General features: G+C 41.1%; 1 protein-coding gene across 1 annotated transcript; it reads left to right on the forward strand.

The window, feature by feature from the left end:
• Positions 1–1138: 1138 nt before the first annotated feature.
• NUCKS1 (nuclear casein kinase and cyclin dependent kinase substrate 1) lies at positions 1139–9779 on the forward strand (the record flags this gene model as incomplete). Its single annotated transcript, XM_079546461.1, has 8 exons — positions 1139–1188; positions 3804–3904; positions 4909–5014; positions 7111–7166; positions 7488–7637; positions 7861–8013; positions 8762–8908; positions 9436–9779. 8 exons carry the CDS (start codon positions 1139–1141, stop codon positions 9633–9635), a joined length of 963 nt encoding a protein of 320 aa, XP_079402587.1. The 3' UTR covers positions 9636–9779.
• Positions 9780–12965: the final 3186 nt, after the last annotated feature.

The raw sequence follows: 12965 nt of genomic DNA on the forward strand, positions 1-12965 counted from the left end.
CCCTAAGAATATTTCCTACCCATCTCTCGTGTCTCTGTAAGAAGACACAGAAGTGGTGCTGTTGGGGACAGTATTTACTGCTGACACATTGCCATCCAAGCAGGGCGGCTCTGCCCACTGGAATGAGAACCTGCAGTTGAAACTGACCCTGCATGTGCCAGGCATGGGGGTGAAGGCAGGCTGTGCCTCTTCACAGAAGCTTTGTTGGATGTTTATTTAATTCCATGCCATAATTTAAAACAAAGCCATCAGCAACCGCTTCACCTCTCATTCATTTTACTTCTCAAGTTGTATAAGAAAGTAGGCTGTTATTTCTGCTGATAATTGCTTGACCTAAACATTCCTCTTCCTTGCAAGATGAGGCAGCTGTGAGTCTTCTTTCTAAAGACTCTTAGCTGTGCTTTCCAGTGGCAATGTATATATTTTTTTAATCTTGGACTTTATCTGTAGTGCCTGTGGAAATACAGAAGGATTTAAACATCTCCTTAGAGGACCAGAAGTATTTTGACTCCTCGTTGTTTTGTGTGCTGACAAGGCAACTTCAGAGTGCTGCTGTTGGAGGGCAGTGTTAGCTGGAGATGCGATGCTGTTACACAGCCTGTGTTCAGTCATGTGGGTGTTCAGTGATCCTTTTAAATACTGATGTTGTTTTCCATCATGTTGGAACTGGATTCTGATACGCTTCAAGTACGAGTTGTCAGAACTCTGCTGTGCAGTTCTGAGTTCTTATGAAATCACTGGAGAGCTTTTAATGCCGTGTGCCATTGTGCTTCTGGGTTGATCTTCATTCCAGAAATGCAGAACTGACAGCTGCCACGAGAAACTTCAGCTCTCAGGGCTTTCTCTGTGCCTTTCCTCCCCCAGCTCGCTCTCATGTGTACACTTTAATATTAAAGCTGTAAGAGCAAAGAAGTTATCTTACAGTTTCATGGTCTGTTTTAAACCAGATTGAACAACATCTGTCCCAGATGTCTTTTGGTCTGTCTTTTTATGCTCAGACTGAGTTTAACAGTGTATTTTTTGTATGTTTGCTTGCAATTTGGTGGGTTTGGGTTGTTTGCTTTCCCTGGATCTCATCTCCAATGAAGTTCCCTGACTTTATCACATCAGTGCAGTGCAAGATGCAGTCTTTGCAAACATGCAGTTACTGCTGGTGGTTCTGAAGAAAAATATGAGGATAAATGGGAGGTGAGTGATGAGTGTGGAGTGAGAAGAGTGGCAAATGGGAGAGCAGTTGGTTTTGTTTCTGCTCGTGAGCTTCTTTTGGTTCTGCTGGGTCGTCTTTCAAGTTCAGGTAATATCAGTACAGATGCTGTTTTGTTCTTGTTTGCTTCTGCCATGGTGATTCCTTAATGATTCCAAATATCCCTAGTCCTGCAGGGCAGATAATGAGAAAATAGCAGAATGTACTTTCTGACTAAAAACACGTCCTGTGCAGTATGTAGAGAAAGGACATTGGCCATTTATATCCTTCTGCTTGTTGTTTTCTATTAAAGATGTGATTCAATGTGGGCCTGAACTGAACTAAGCAAGGTGAGCTGTGTGTGACCAACTCACTGCAAGGTGGCACGATTGCAATTTCCATCTCGCTTGTTAGTTAAGTGATGTTTGAAGCCCCTGTATTACAAAGCTGCTAGAACTGAATATCCAGCAGCACTACCTCCTTTTCCCTGTTTATGCTTATTGAGAAAAGCATAATACCTCAAACTTAAAGCAAATCAAACAGCTCACTTGGCAACTTCATCGCTCTTCACATGCTTACCAGAATAAACTTGGCTTCCCACGCGTGGGCAGGAGTCTCCGTGAGGACGAGATGAACGCTGTGGTCCTTTTCAAGCAAGGCCATTCTGTGATCCTATGATCTGACCTCCTCTTGGACCAGGAGGTTGAGTTGTGTGGTGCAGACCTTGCTGGTATAGTATTCCTGAGTGGGCATGGTGCTGTTAGGGCTGGCTGTGCTCTGCAGGCATTGCAGTTGTACTTTGTACTCACGTTTATCCCGAAGCTTGGATGGGATTCAACCTGTAGAAATCTGATGACTAGTCTTGCTTTCTTTTGTTGGCTGTGTTGGTTTGGTTTTTATTGTTGTTGGAGCTTTAAGAGGCTTTGTGTAGGCTTGAAATAAAGTAATTATGCTGCTTCCTTTGTTGGAAAGCTGCTGCTCTGCTGTGGGTCACAAATAGAGGTACTTGGACAGGAGGAATGCTTAGAATGGGTGTCAGATTGACAACCAGAACGTAGTGCTGGCTCTTGGGACGTTCAGGGGGGCAGTTTTATCAACCCTGTGTGACACTGACCAAAATGCAGTTCAGTTCTGGGAAGTGAACGTGAAATCCAGCAGTCCTTGCAGCTCAGGAGAAGGGCAGGGTGAAGGCAGGGTGCTTCATATGCTGGAGGGGTTTGTGTTGGGTCCTCAGGTCTGTGATGGAGGCATTGGTGGCCTCTGCTTCTGCAGTTGCCCAATTCTGTCTGTCCTGGGCTGTTATGGTTGCTGTGTTAAGGACACTCAGTACTGCACGACTCGCAGCTGGTTAGAGAGCAGGGAAGGTGCTGATGAAGTAAGGATGGAATTGGTCCGGGTTCAGGTGCTGCTCAGAAATGCAGTTGGGGTAAAATGCATGCAGGGCCTTTGCTAATGTTCCGTTTGGGAACAGCTTTAACCGTTGTTAGGGCTGTCATACATATTAATTAGAGCATCAGAGTAACTGATTGACAGGGCAGCCAAAAGGCAGCAGTGAGCTGCAGGTGTTAGAGAACACGTGGGAACGGGAGCAGCTCAAGGAGAAGGTATGAGAGCAAGCGTGGTTATATTGAGCTGTGAGGAGCTGGAATCTGAAAAAGAGCAGCTCGGAAACAGGTAATTTGTGCTATTAGGAGCTTTGAGAAGATTTTAGTGCGCTTTCCCCAAAGCATTATTTAATCAATTGTGAGAGTTAATTGACAGAAATGAATGGTTTAAACCATTTCGAGAAGTATAATGTTAAGATTTTTCTTCAAGAGTAAAAAATGCAAATAATAAGTGATCTTTTTTTTTTTTTTTTTTGTTCACTTTCCATGTGACAAGGAGACATAAACCCTTTCCTTTTCAAATCATTCTGAAAAGCATTCCAGTAACTTTGCTCAGATTTCATTGACTGCAGAAAACCCACAACTGTAGCGCTGGAATAAAAAGCAGGGAGGCTTTGTGTGCAGTGTTGCGTTACAAGTGGTGTTTAATGCTGCTTCACCTGTGCACTGGCACCTGTTGAACACTTTGGTTTATTTCAGCAAGGCTCCCTTGCTACGAGGCGCTTCTGATATCCAACAAATATTTAATAAGTTGTCAGCATTCCTTTACTTGCATTTGTTTTTTGTTCTTAATCCAGAATCCGAAACATCACAGCTTTGAAGCAGAGTTAGTGGGAGCCCTGCCTTAAGAAACCTCAGATCGATGCGTTCTTCAAATGCATCTTTAATCTTTGGATGTGGACTCTGCCTTTAAACAGTGCTTTTACAACTGTGGCTGTAATGATGTGTGTAGATTGACTAACGAAAGAGCTGCAGCACACAGGGTTTGGTGGCTTCTTGTCACAGCAGCCGTGAGCCGTCAGGGAGCGCAGCTTATCAAAAAGCACCTTGGAATTCTGAGGCTAGAATTCAGCCTTAGGAAATTGCTCAGACGTGTCATGTTTTCTGCTGGGACCACCAAGCCCTAGGTGGCTTATTTGTGCAGGACCTCTCTGGATGTTTGTTGGTCTACAAACCCTGTGCTGGGAATAAGAGCGTGGCACTTTCTTGTCACTTAAAGCTTTTGTGTCTCTCAGATTGTTGAACTGCCGACTTACTTATTTTCCCCCCTTCCTCCTTTCTAACAGGAACAGGAAGGTGGTCGATTACTCCCAGTTTCAGGAATCAGATGATGCTGGTAAATGACTTTGTTCTTAACAACATCATATCCTTGGGCTACAGGGGTTCATTTAAGGCTTTGCATATTAATTACGTTGCTTCCAGTCACATCTTTAACCTAAATTCTGGGGAGTTTCTACTCTGCAGCCTCTGAACTGTTAATGAGCATTTGAAAATATAATGGTTCTCATATGTTTTGTATTAAACAAACAATGGTGATAGAAATCTTGTTATTTAACGCTTGTATTGTTGTAGTGCCTTCAGGCTGTTGGCAGCAACCATCTTCCCTGCTCTGTTATGTTCTGTGGCAAAAAAAACCAACAACCCTGGTGCTGCTTTTTTTTTTTTTTCCTATAGTTAAATGTGTTTTCAATTTATTTTAGTGGGCTTGAGTTAATTCCATCATGTTGGGCATAGTTGTGAATTGCACCTAAAAAAAAAATAATAAAGAATCTTAGCATATTCTGTCAGAATTAATGAAATATTTCTGGCTGCCATATGGAATATGTTTTGTGTTCTTAGAAAATAGATGCACTGCTACTGTTTCCTAAGGGTGGTTACACTGATAATTATTGGAAACAAATATGCCCTGCTGTATTGTATAAGGTATTGTGTAATGCCCTGTTTCCATCATAGGGCAGTAAATAAAGTTGTTGCTGTTAAAAGCATACGAATATATGAATGGATGTTAACCTCTAATAGGTTTCCATGATGGTTTGTGTTCCTAATGAGCTGTGAAGTTAAGATGCCCCTTTTTCTTCTGAAGCATTTTGTGTGTTTCCCAACACTTCTGTTTCAGATTTGGTTGTGTGCAGTGCTGTTATGGTGCTGTTGGCAGAAGAAAAGGTAAATCAGCAGCGGAAGGCAGGACTTCACTTCTGTAAAGCTTTCTTTGTAACTTTGGGGTTTTATCTTCTTCAAGAGCTACTTTTTATGTGCTTGAAATGGTCAGTTTCAGCTGGCTGAGGAGGTCGTTTTGCTGGGAAGGAGGAGTTTGATTCAAAACCATTTTGTCCCATCTAGATGAAGATTATGGGAGAGATTCAGGTCCCCCATCCAAGAAAATCCGCTCATCTCCCCGCGAGGCTAAAAATAAGAGGAGATCCGGGAAGAATTCTCAGGAAGACAGGTAAAAGAAGCTCTTCATCTGTTAAGAACGTGTCTCCAAACCTTGTCCTGTGTGTGGGGAGCTGTATCTTCTGAGAGCAATGATTGTAAGTGGAATTCAAAACGTGCAGTGTAGGACACAGAGCTCTCAATCACAAAGCTTTCCTAACCAGCTTGGACATTGAGGTGGTTCTTTTTTATTGAAGTTGGCAGGGAAATCATGTGTAAAGTACTTGTCACTAGCACTTTGGCATTAAAATAGCCTTCCAGAGCTATCCAGTTGGAATGGCAAGGAACTTGATACGAGTTACAAAGATTGGCAGCTGATGCAGTTATCTCCAGGTAAGTTGGTGGCTGGGTACCTTTCATTCTCTTTGTTTTTTTGGTGTGCTCAGAGCATTTATGTGGTTGAAGATTAAATAGGGCAGGTACAGTGACTACTGTGGTAGGGGCCACTTGTCAGTTTTGCAGCTCTTTGTTTTTTTTTCACTTCTTATTTTGTCTAATTCAGAAACTGAGTAACTTGTTCTGGTAACTGAATTGCTGTGGCGATGTGAAATGTCTGCATTCTGAATGATTCCCTGCTAACAGTGGAAGTCCTTCCTGTAGAGTGAGGGTATCTTGCATTGACAATAAGCTATGATCAGCAAATGGTTGCTGTAAGAAACGTGATGAAAAGAGACCTATTAAATGAATTGACTGCTTTCAGGGACGGAGATTCTGCCAGCTGGTTATCTCTTAACTGTCTTGCATTGTTTGGTGGAATATAGCTAACTTACCACAAGGTATGCTTCAGATGTTTCTCTCCATCTCTCTCTCCCTTCATGTTCCTGTGCTATAAGGTGGAAGCTGAATGTAGGCATGAGGGAACATTTTTACTTACTGTTATAAACTGAGAGGGTGAGGCCATTTTGACCATGGCTTTTAATTTTCCCAAAGATGTGAACTTCATGTTTTCATGTCTTGAAATGGTTTCAGGAAAGAAAAGCCAAGCAATCATTTCCTGCCTTTGCTCTTGACTTGTGTTGCACTGTTTTGACACGAACGATGGGTAAACATTTAATGCAGAAGTGATGTTATTCAAATACTTCAGGTATCTAACTACATTAATTGTGGCCCAGTGTAGTTCATCTGTTGCTTGGCAGGTTGCTGCAGTTTGCTTAGACCAGTGTGTTTGTTCTGCTCATGCAATGCTTAAATTCTCGAGGTCAAACTTCTAGATAACACCTGAAATAAAGATTTGAGTAGATAAGATGTTATATAAAGAAACTGGGCTAGGGAGCTCCCAGAGCAACTAAATAGTGTTGACCACAGTGTCCTATTAACTAAAGTGATATTTAAGTATGTAAGAACACTTCTGTTTGTGTTACAAGCATTGCACAGAGTCTGGATGTGAAACAAATGCACGTATTGCTTTCAAATCCACAGTTGTCCATCAGGCTGAAATCAAATGGGCCTGAGGGACTGCAGGGTGACATGTTATCTGAAGTGTGGAAGTTCTTGAGCAATGCTGTGTTAGCTCCTACTGCCAAACCTGGACAGTCAAGGTGACAAGTGGTAGGGATTTGGGTGCAGAAGCAGTAGTACCTACTTGATGGGACAGGCTCTAATGAGGACTGAAACCACTGTAAGGGGAGGTGAAAGTCTGTCAGAGATCAGATTGGGAGCCTGCAGACCAAATGTGTTGTAGTTAACTGGTGAGACAGAGTGAAGGTTTCCAAAGAAAACAATGAGAAAAAGAGAAGGGACTTCATTATACATATAGTCAGGATAAAACTATATTCCTTTTAATAGATTTGACCTTGTATTAGCACATATAACTTCAAAATCCTAACTGTAAGATGGAAGACATCTGGATTATTAGTAGTCTCTGGAGAAAAATGCATGGTTACCTTACCCTTATTTCCTGGTTGGTTTCCTTGGCACTACGTGGTACAGAGCTTGAACTTTCTTTCCAACCATAACTACATGTGCTTCTGAGTAATGCTAAAGTATAATGTAATGTTCAGGAAAAGTGGGTATTCTTGGCCTAGAAATCAATCTGCTCTCTGAAAATTGTTGTTTTCCATATAGCAAATGAGTGAAATAGGAGTTAAGCAATCTTTCCCTCCTTTTCAGTGAGGATTCAGAGGAAAAAGATGTGAAGACTAAGAAAGATGATTCGCACTCAGCAGGTAACTAACCATGCTGCACTGATAATTACCTTCCAAATAAAGGCCAATCTGTAAGAATGTTCCAGGAGTGAGATCTGTCACACAGGAGAAGTTCTTCTGTTTAGAGAAGCATGCACTTTCCTGACACGTTTATCTTAAGCTGGATGCTGCCTCTGCTGCTTGTTACTTCCAGCCCTGGTTGGGGGCAGCAGTTTTTGTGTAGTGTGATGCTGCTGTAGATTGTCCTCACAGGTAGAGAGGTGGATGCTCGTCTCCTCCCTCGGATTCTCCTCTGTTCCACGATCACAGAGGAAGCTTAATATTCTCACTTTTTCCTTCCAGATGAAGATTTTGGCAGTGAAGATGATGACTTAGGAGCAGATGATGGCAAAGCTGACAGTGACTATGAGAGCTCTCAAAAAAGCAAAAAAGGAAAGAAGGCCAAACCAGATAAGAATAAGAGAGCCTCTAAATCCAGGAAAAGGCCTGCAGGTAAAGAAACAATTGCAATAATAATTCTAATTGTCTTGTTCAGCAAGTATGAAAATTGATGTATTCGTTCCTGTATTGCATTGCAGTAGTTCTGTGCTGTGTATGCATTTACTCCTTACACTGTTCTATAAAGTGGACTTTTGTCTGTCCACTCACTGGCTGATGAAGATGTGCTGGCCAGTATTTTCTGTCTTCATTATAACACGATGACTTTGTGCTGCAGAGGACAGTGAGGATGAGAAAGAAGACCACAAAAACGTGCGTCAGCAGAGACAGGCAGCATCCAAAGCAGCTTCCAAACAACGAGAGATGCTTATGGATGATGTGGGTAGTGAGGAGGAAGAACAAGAGGACGATGAGGCACAGTTCCAAGAGAGTGAGTAGATGGGATTGTACTGACAGTCGTAGAAAGTTTAAGCCCTGGTCATATGGGCAGCAGTACCAGATGTAGGCTGATGGGTCTGGGAATAGAAGAAGGAGCAGTTTCCTTTTTGACTAGACAATAAAGATGTAAGTTATTCTTTTTGGTGCTTACTCATTAATGAGTACCTGTCTGTCAGACTGTCAATTTTTGACATTTAAAAATTTTGTTCTAAGTTTGCAGGAATTCTAAGGAATTCTTTATAAGCAGCACTTGAGGAGCACTGAAATTTTCTTAATGTTTCTTGCTGCTTCTTGTTACCTCCATCAGTTTTGAGGTGTTGCTGCTTCTTTTCAGCAGATGGGAAAAATACTTTATCCTTGATTGATCAAAGTTAGGACAGTTAGTTTCACAAGGGGAGATGAATTCAACCAGTGATGAACCACAGTAAGTTTTTTGAATTAGTGGATGCAGATGTGATTTCAGAAGGGAGTAAGGTTATCATCACAAATGCATTTCTTAATGGATTCCTTAGGATGGATCATATTTCAAGGTTCTGAAAAAGGCCCCCTGTTCTGTCATATTTTATCCCTACTACTGTGAAATCTTCTGCCATGTTTCCCTAGGACAGCAGGCAGCTGGAAGCTCATAAGGTCACAGCATCTTTAGTTTTCTGACTTCTCTGTTTAACTTTTGTTGGGTGTTTTTGTTTTTTCTTCTTCTCCTTGTCTTCAAGAATTTAATTTTGTTGTTGTTTCAAAAGATTCAGGAAGCGATGAGGATTTTCTCATGGAAGATGATGATGATAGTGACTATGGCAGTTCAAAAAAGAAAAATAAAAAGGCCTCCAAGAAGTCCAAGCCAGAGAGGAAAGAAAAGAAGATGCCAAAGCCCAGGCTAAAGGCTACAGGTGAGTCTGTGCAGAACTGTGCAATTCAATTTAGAGACCAGTACTTCGTTTTTTAGTACTTATTTATTGAAGACTGAACAGAAGTTTTGGGGCCAGTAGGCATTACTTTATTATGTTGAAGGGCTGTTTCTTGTAAGCAGTCACTTGTCATGATTTAAAGTAACACAGTGAAATGATGATGTCTTGAATTTTTACTTAATAAAGAGATTGAATTGGTATTTATGTATGGCTGACAAAACCTGTGTTGATTGTGAACATCTGCTGGTATGTTGCAGTCTGACATTCTGCATCTCATGTCCAATTAATGTAATTTGTGGCTTTGTTTGGGATTCTTGGTCATTAAGGGTGGAGGAGCTGGCAGTCCTCATTCAGTTCAACTTCAGTACTGTGGAATGAATGTAACGCCATGGTCAGAGCAAAATGAGACCTGCTACTGCAGTGTCTTTTAAATCCTGTTTGTACAAAGGCTTGTCACTTTCTTGTTTTGGTGGCAGATAATAACTTGTGTAAGCTTTTTCTTTTTTCAGTGACTCCCAGTCCAGTGAAAGGCAAAGGGAAGGCAGGCCGCCCCACAGCTTCCAAGACAACGAAAGAAAAGACCCCATCCCCCAAAGAAGAGGATGAAGAGCCTGAAAGTCCTCCAGAAAAGAAAAAATCAGCCAGCCCTCCGCCAGAGAAGTCAGGGGATGAGGGATCTGAAGAGGAAGCACCCTCTGGTGAAGATTAAATGGCAGTTGAGGATATCTTTGTTTAAAAAAAAAAAAAAGAAAAAGAAAAAAAAAAAAAAGAAAAAAAAAAAGAGAGAGAGAGAGAAAAAAGGAAAAAGAAAACATACTTAGGGGTAGAACACGGTTTTGGCTGTGGCTTGACTCATGGGCTTTGAATGCTGTCTTTACTTTCAGCTGTTTAATACAGTGTATCCTTTTTTTAATAAGAGGAAACCCTCATACAGTAATATTTTGAAGTCACTGTTCTGTGTTGGCCATTCCGTTCTCCCTCCCCCTCCAAATCCAAAAGCCATTTGAGACAAATTAACAGACCATTTGAATATATATATTTTTTTCCAAGGGATACTGCAGTTGTGAAGCAATAAGGTTTGGGACTGATAAATGGAAACCACACTTACAAATCACTGAGTAGAATAGATTTCCCAGTGCTGGTAAGAGTTGTTCAAAACTATAATTCTGTATTTGAATACGTGGTTAAAAAAACAAATCAACAAACCAACCATGCTTTAATAGACTTTTCTCAATAGAAGTACCTTCTCTCAGAAAAAGAAAAATATATGTATAAACTGCAGAAGAGGAAACATGGGGAGGAAGCCTGTGTTTCTTGGATTCATGCAACTTTTTAATGGAAAGCAATCAAGAGACTGATAGGGGGTCCACTGTCTTTTATCTGGAAACATCCTCCAGTTAGGATGCAAGATCTTTCATCTTTCCTGGATAGAATACTCTTCTGCTTAGGCAGATCTCGGTTCATTCTATGCTATTTCAGACACACATCCTAGAAGCTGCTCACATCCACTAATTCTGTTTGACTTCTTCCAAGGTCGGCTATAGATGGGCAGAATAGGGAAGAGAAATTGGAAAAGTTCTAAAGCTCTGCTTTCCAGTTGACGTTGTGGACACTTTCTTTAAAGTTCCAAGGGAAAAAAAAAAAAAGGTGGACATTCTAGAAGTAGATTTTTTTTGTGTGTGTGTCTTTTGGGGTGAGGGATGTCCTTTCATAAATGTGAAGCAAAGGATTCCTGTAATGCTCTGGTCAGTCTCGGATCCCATGAGTCACGCTTAAGTGCTTCTCTTCTCTCCCTCCATCTGTCCTCAGAAGGCTGTGTAATCATGTCTAAGCCTTTCCAGCTACAGTGTTGGACAGCAGACTTCCATCAATAGTGAACATCACCCCAGTACCACTTCCATTTCTTCATCCTCCCCTACTGCAGCATGGGAGGATTTATTCGCTCTGCTCCCACGCTGACATGTCTGCCTCTGTTGGTCGTCATTCTGTTCCCTAAGCCTAGGAAGCATGGAGTAGGGAACAGTGTTAAAGGATGAAGCTGAGAGGGAATGAAGTTTGAAAGCAGTGTAGCAGAGCTATGGTTCTATAACAAAAGCAGGATGTCCCTCTAAAGGAGATACTTGAGGTGTGTGTAGTGGCATTTTAATGTGTTTTTATCAAAGCAGCCATATCCTTTTTTTTTTTTTTTTGAACTTGATTGAAGTACACAAGCCTTGGTTTTCAAACCCTGATGCAGAGATTGCTGCCATGTTTGTTGGTGGAAATATTAAAAACTGGATCTGCCTTTTTCTTTCTTTTTTTCCTTAGACCCTTTGTGCTTTTGTACGTTGCTCACAGTTACCTTACAGCTGACAAGCTTTGCATCTCCTTTTTTTTTGTCACTGAAGTACATATTTTGTAACCAGCCTCTTGAAGGTAACATAAGGCAGCTAACTAGTCGGATTTCTGGTGCACGTGCTACCAGATTTTTAATCCTGTTTGGACTTCAGAGAGCTTTTAGACGTGATACACTAATATGACCAGGAAGGACACTTGGCTGAATGGCAGAGGGAGCCTGAAGATTCTGAGCCCAGTGTGGAGCCTAAACCACAGAATGGAACATTAATTTAACGGCCAAGTGCTTGTCTTGTGTGATTCACAGCCATGGGTTTTATTGAGGCTGGTAAATTACTTTACCTTGGCTTAAAATTTGAAGTTCTCTAACGTTCTTTACTATAATGAAACTACTGTTGCCGTTACAATAAAGATGATCGGTGTTTCCATTGTAAATCTTTTTTTTTTTTTTTTACCTGGTTTAGTTTTGCAGAGCAGCTTAAGGCTGGAGCCAAGTATCAGTCTTTGAAAAGAAGTGAACGTGCTCCCCTTTCCTCCTCACCAACTTTTCCCATCTTCTGGGAGGGCAGAGCTTCTTGCATCCCCTGCTCTCCTAGCTCAGCATTTCTTGGGTAACACAGGAAAATAAACGGCCAAACTTCAAATAATGCTTGGACTGATATTTTGGGGGTAATGTATACTTTCCTTAGTGTCTCGCCCACGTAGTTTTTCCCCCTTCAGTCAAGACTGTGTTTCAAGTTATTCTAATCTCTTTAGGGTCTTGATTTATTTTTTGGTATTAAAGCATACAAGGATCACATAAATGTAGAATCCCTCTAGTTGATCTAATCACACAGCTATTTCTTTACCTGCTAGACCAGATTTATTTCTTAAGAGTGTATTTTGTAAGTTCCACTTAAGGTAAATATTTGTGTTGTTCTTTTTTAGTTTTGCTAACACGGTTAAGTTAAGTGAAAGATGCATTTCCGTTGTTTTCAGTTCAGGTTTTGGACTGCAGATTATTTTATGCCTGGTGATTTTGGCCCTTTCTCTTGTAAAACTGTTCTGTTTTCTCATATACTCATCTCTCATGGCTGTCACGGGCTGCATGATGCTATCTTTGAGTTTGTGTCACAACCCAAACACTATGTAAATCCTGTGCTACTACTGGGATTTTGTAACATTTCCTATAGCCTTACTGTCGTGCTGGTTTGTGCAGACACTACGCCCCAATGGTCTCTTGGTCACCTGTTAGAAATACCACAGTTTACATTTTTACAGATTGAAGAAAATGGTGAAGGTTAATACATAACTTTTCTTTCTAGGACGCGCTTTTCAATTGCAGCAGAGTTCAGTTTTAAAACGTCCTTCTAAATTAATTTGTATTTTAAGCATTCTGGAAGGAAAAGCTGTTTAAAACAAAAAAAAAGCCTTTCTCTAGAGCCATGAATAGTCCTCCAAGGAGCAGAAAGCTTCATTCACAGAAGAAAGCTTTGAAAAGATTGTCTTCTGTTAAACAGCTGTAGTTGTGGAGCGTTTGCAGAGAGGTAAACAGGTTTATTCCAAAGTTCAGTCAATCTGGTGCCCTGCCCTGGTCTCACACTTAAAGGTTTGTTATTAATTTCTATTCTGCATCCCTCTGTACATTCTGTTTTACATTTGTATGCAAAGAATGCTGTCTTTAACTGGCCACCAGGCTTGATCAGTAAAGATTTGCAATTGTGGT

The sequence above is a fragment of the Tetrao urogallus genome (assembly GCF_951394365.1).
Source record: "Tetrao urogallus genome assembly, chromosome: 24".
In the NCBI taxonomy this organism is placed as follows: domain Eukaryota; kingdom Metazoa; phylum Chordata; class Aves; order Galliformes; family Phasianidae; genus Tetrao; species Tetrao urogallus.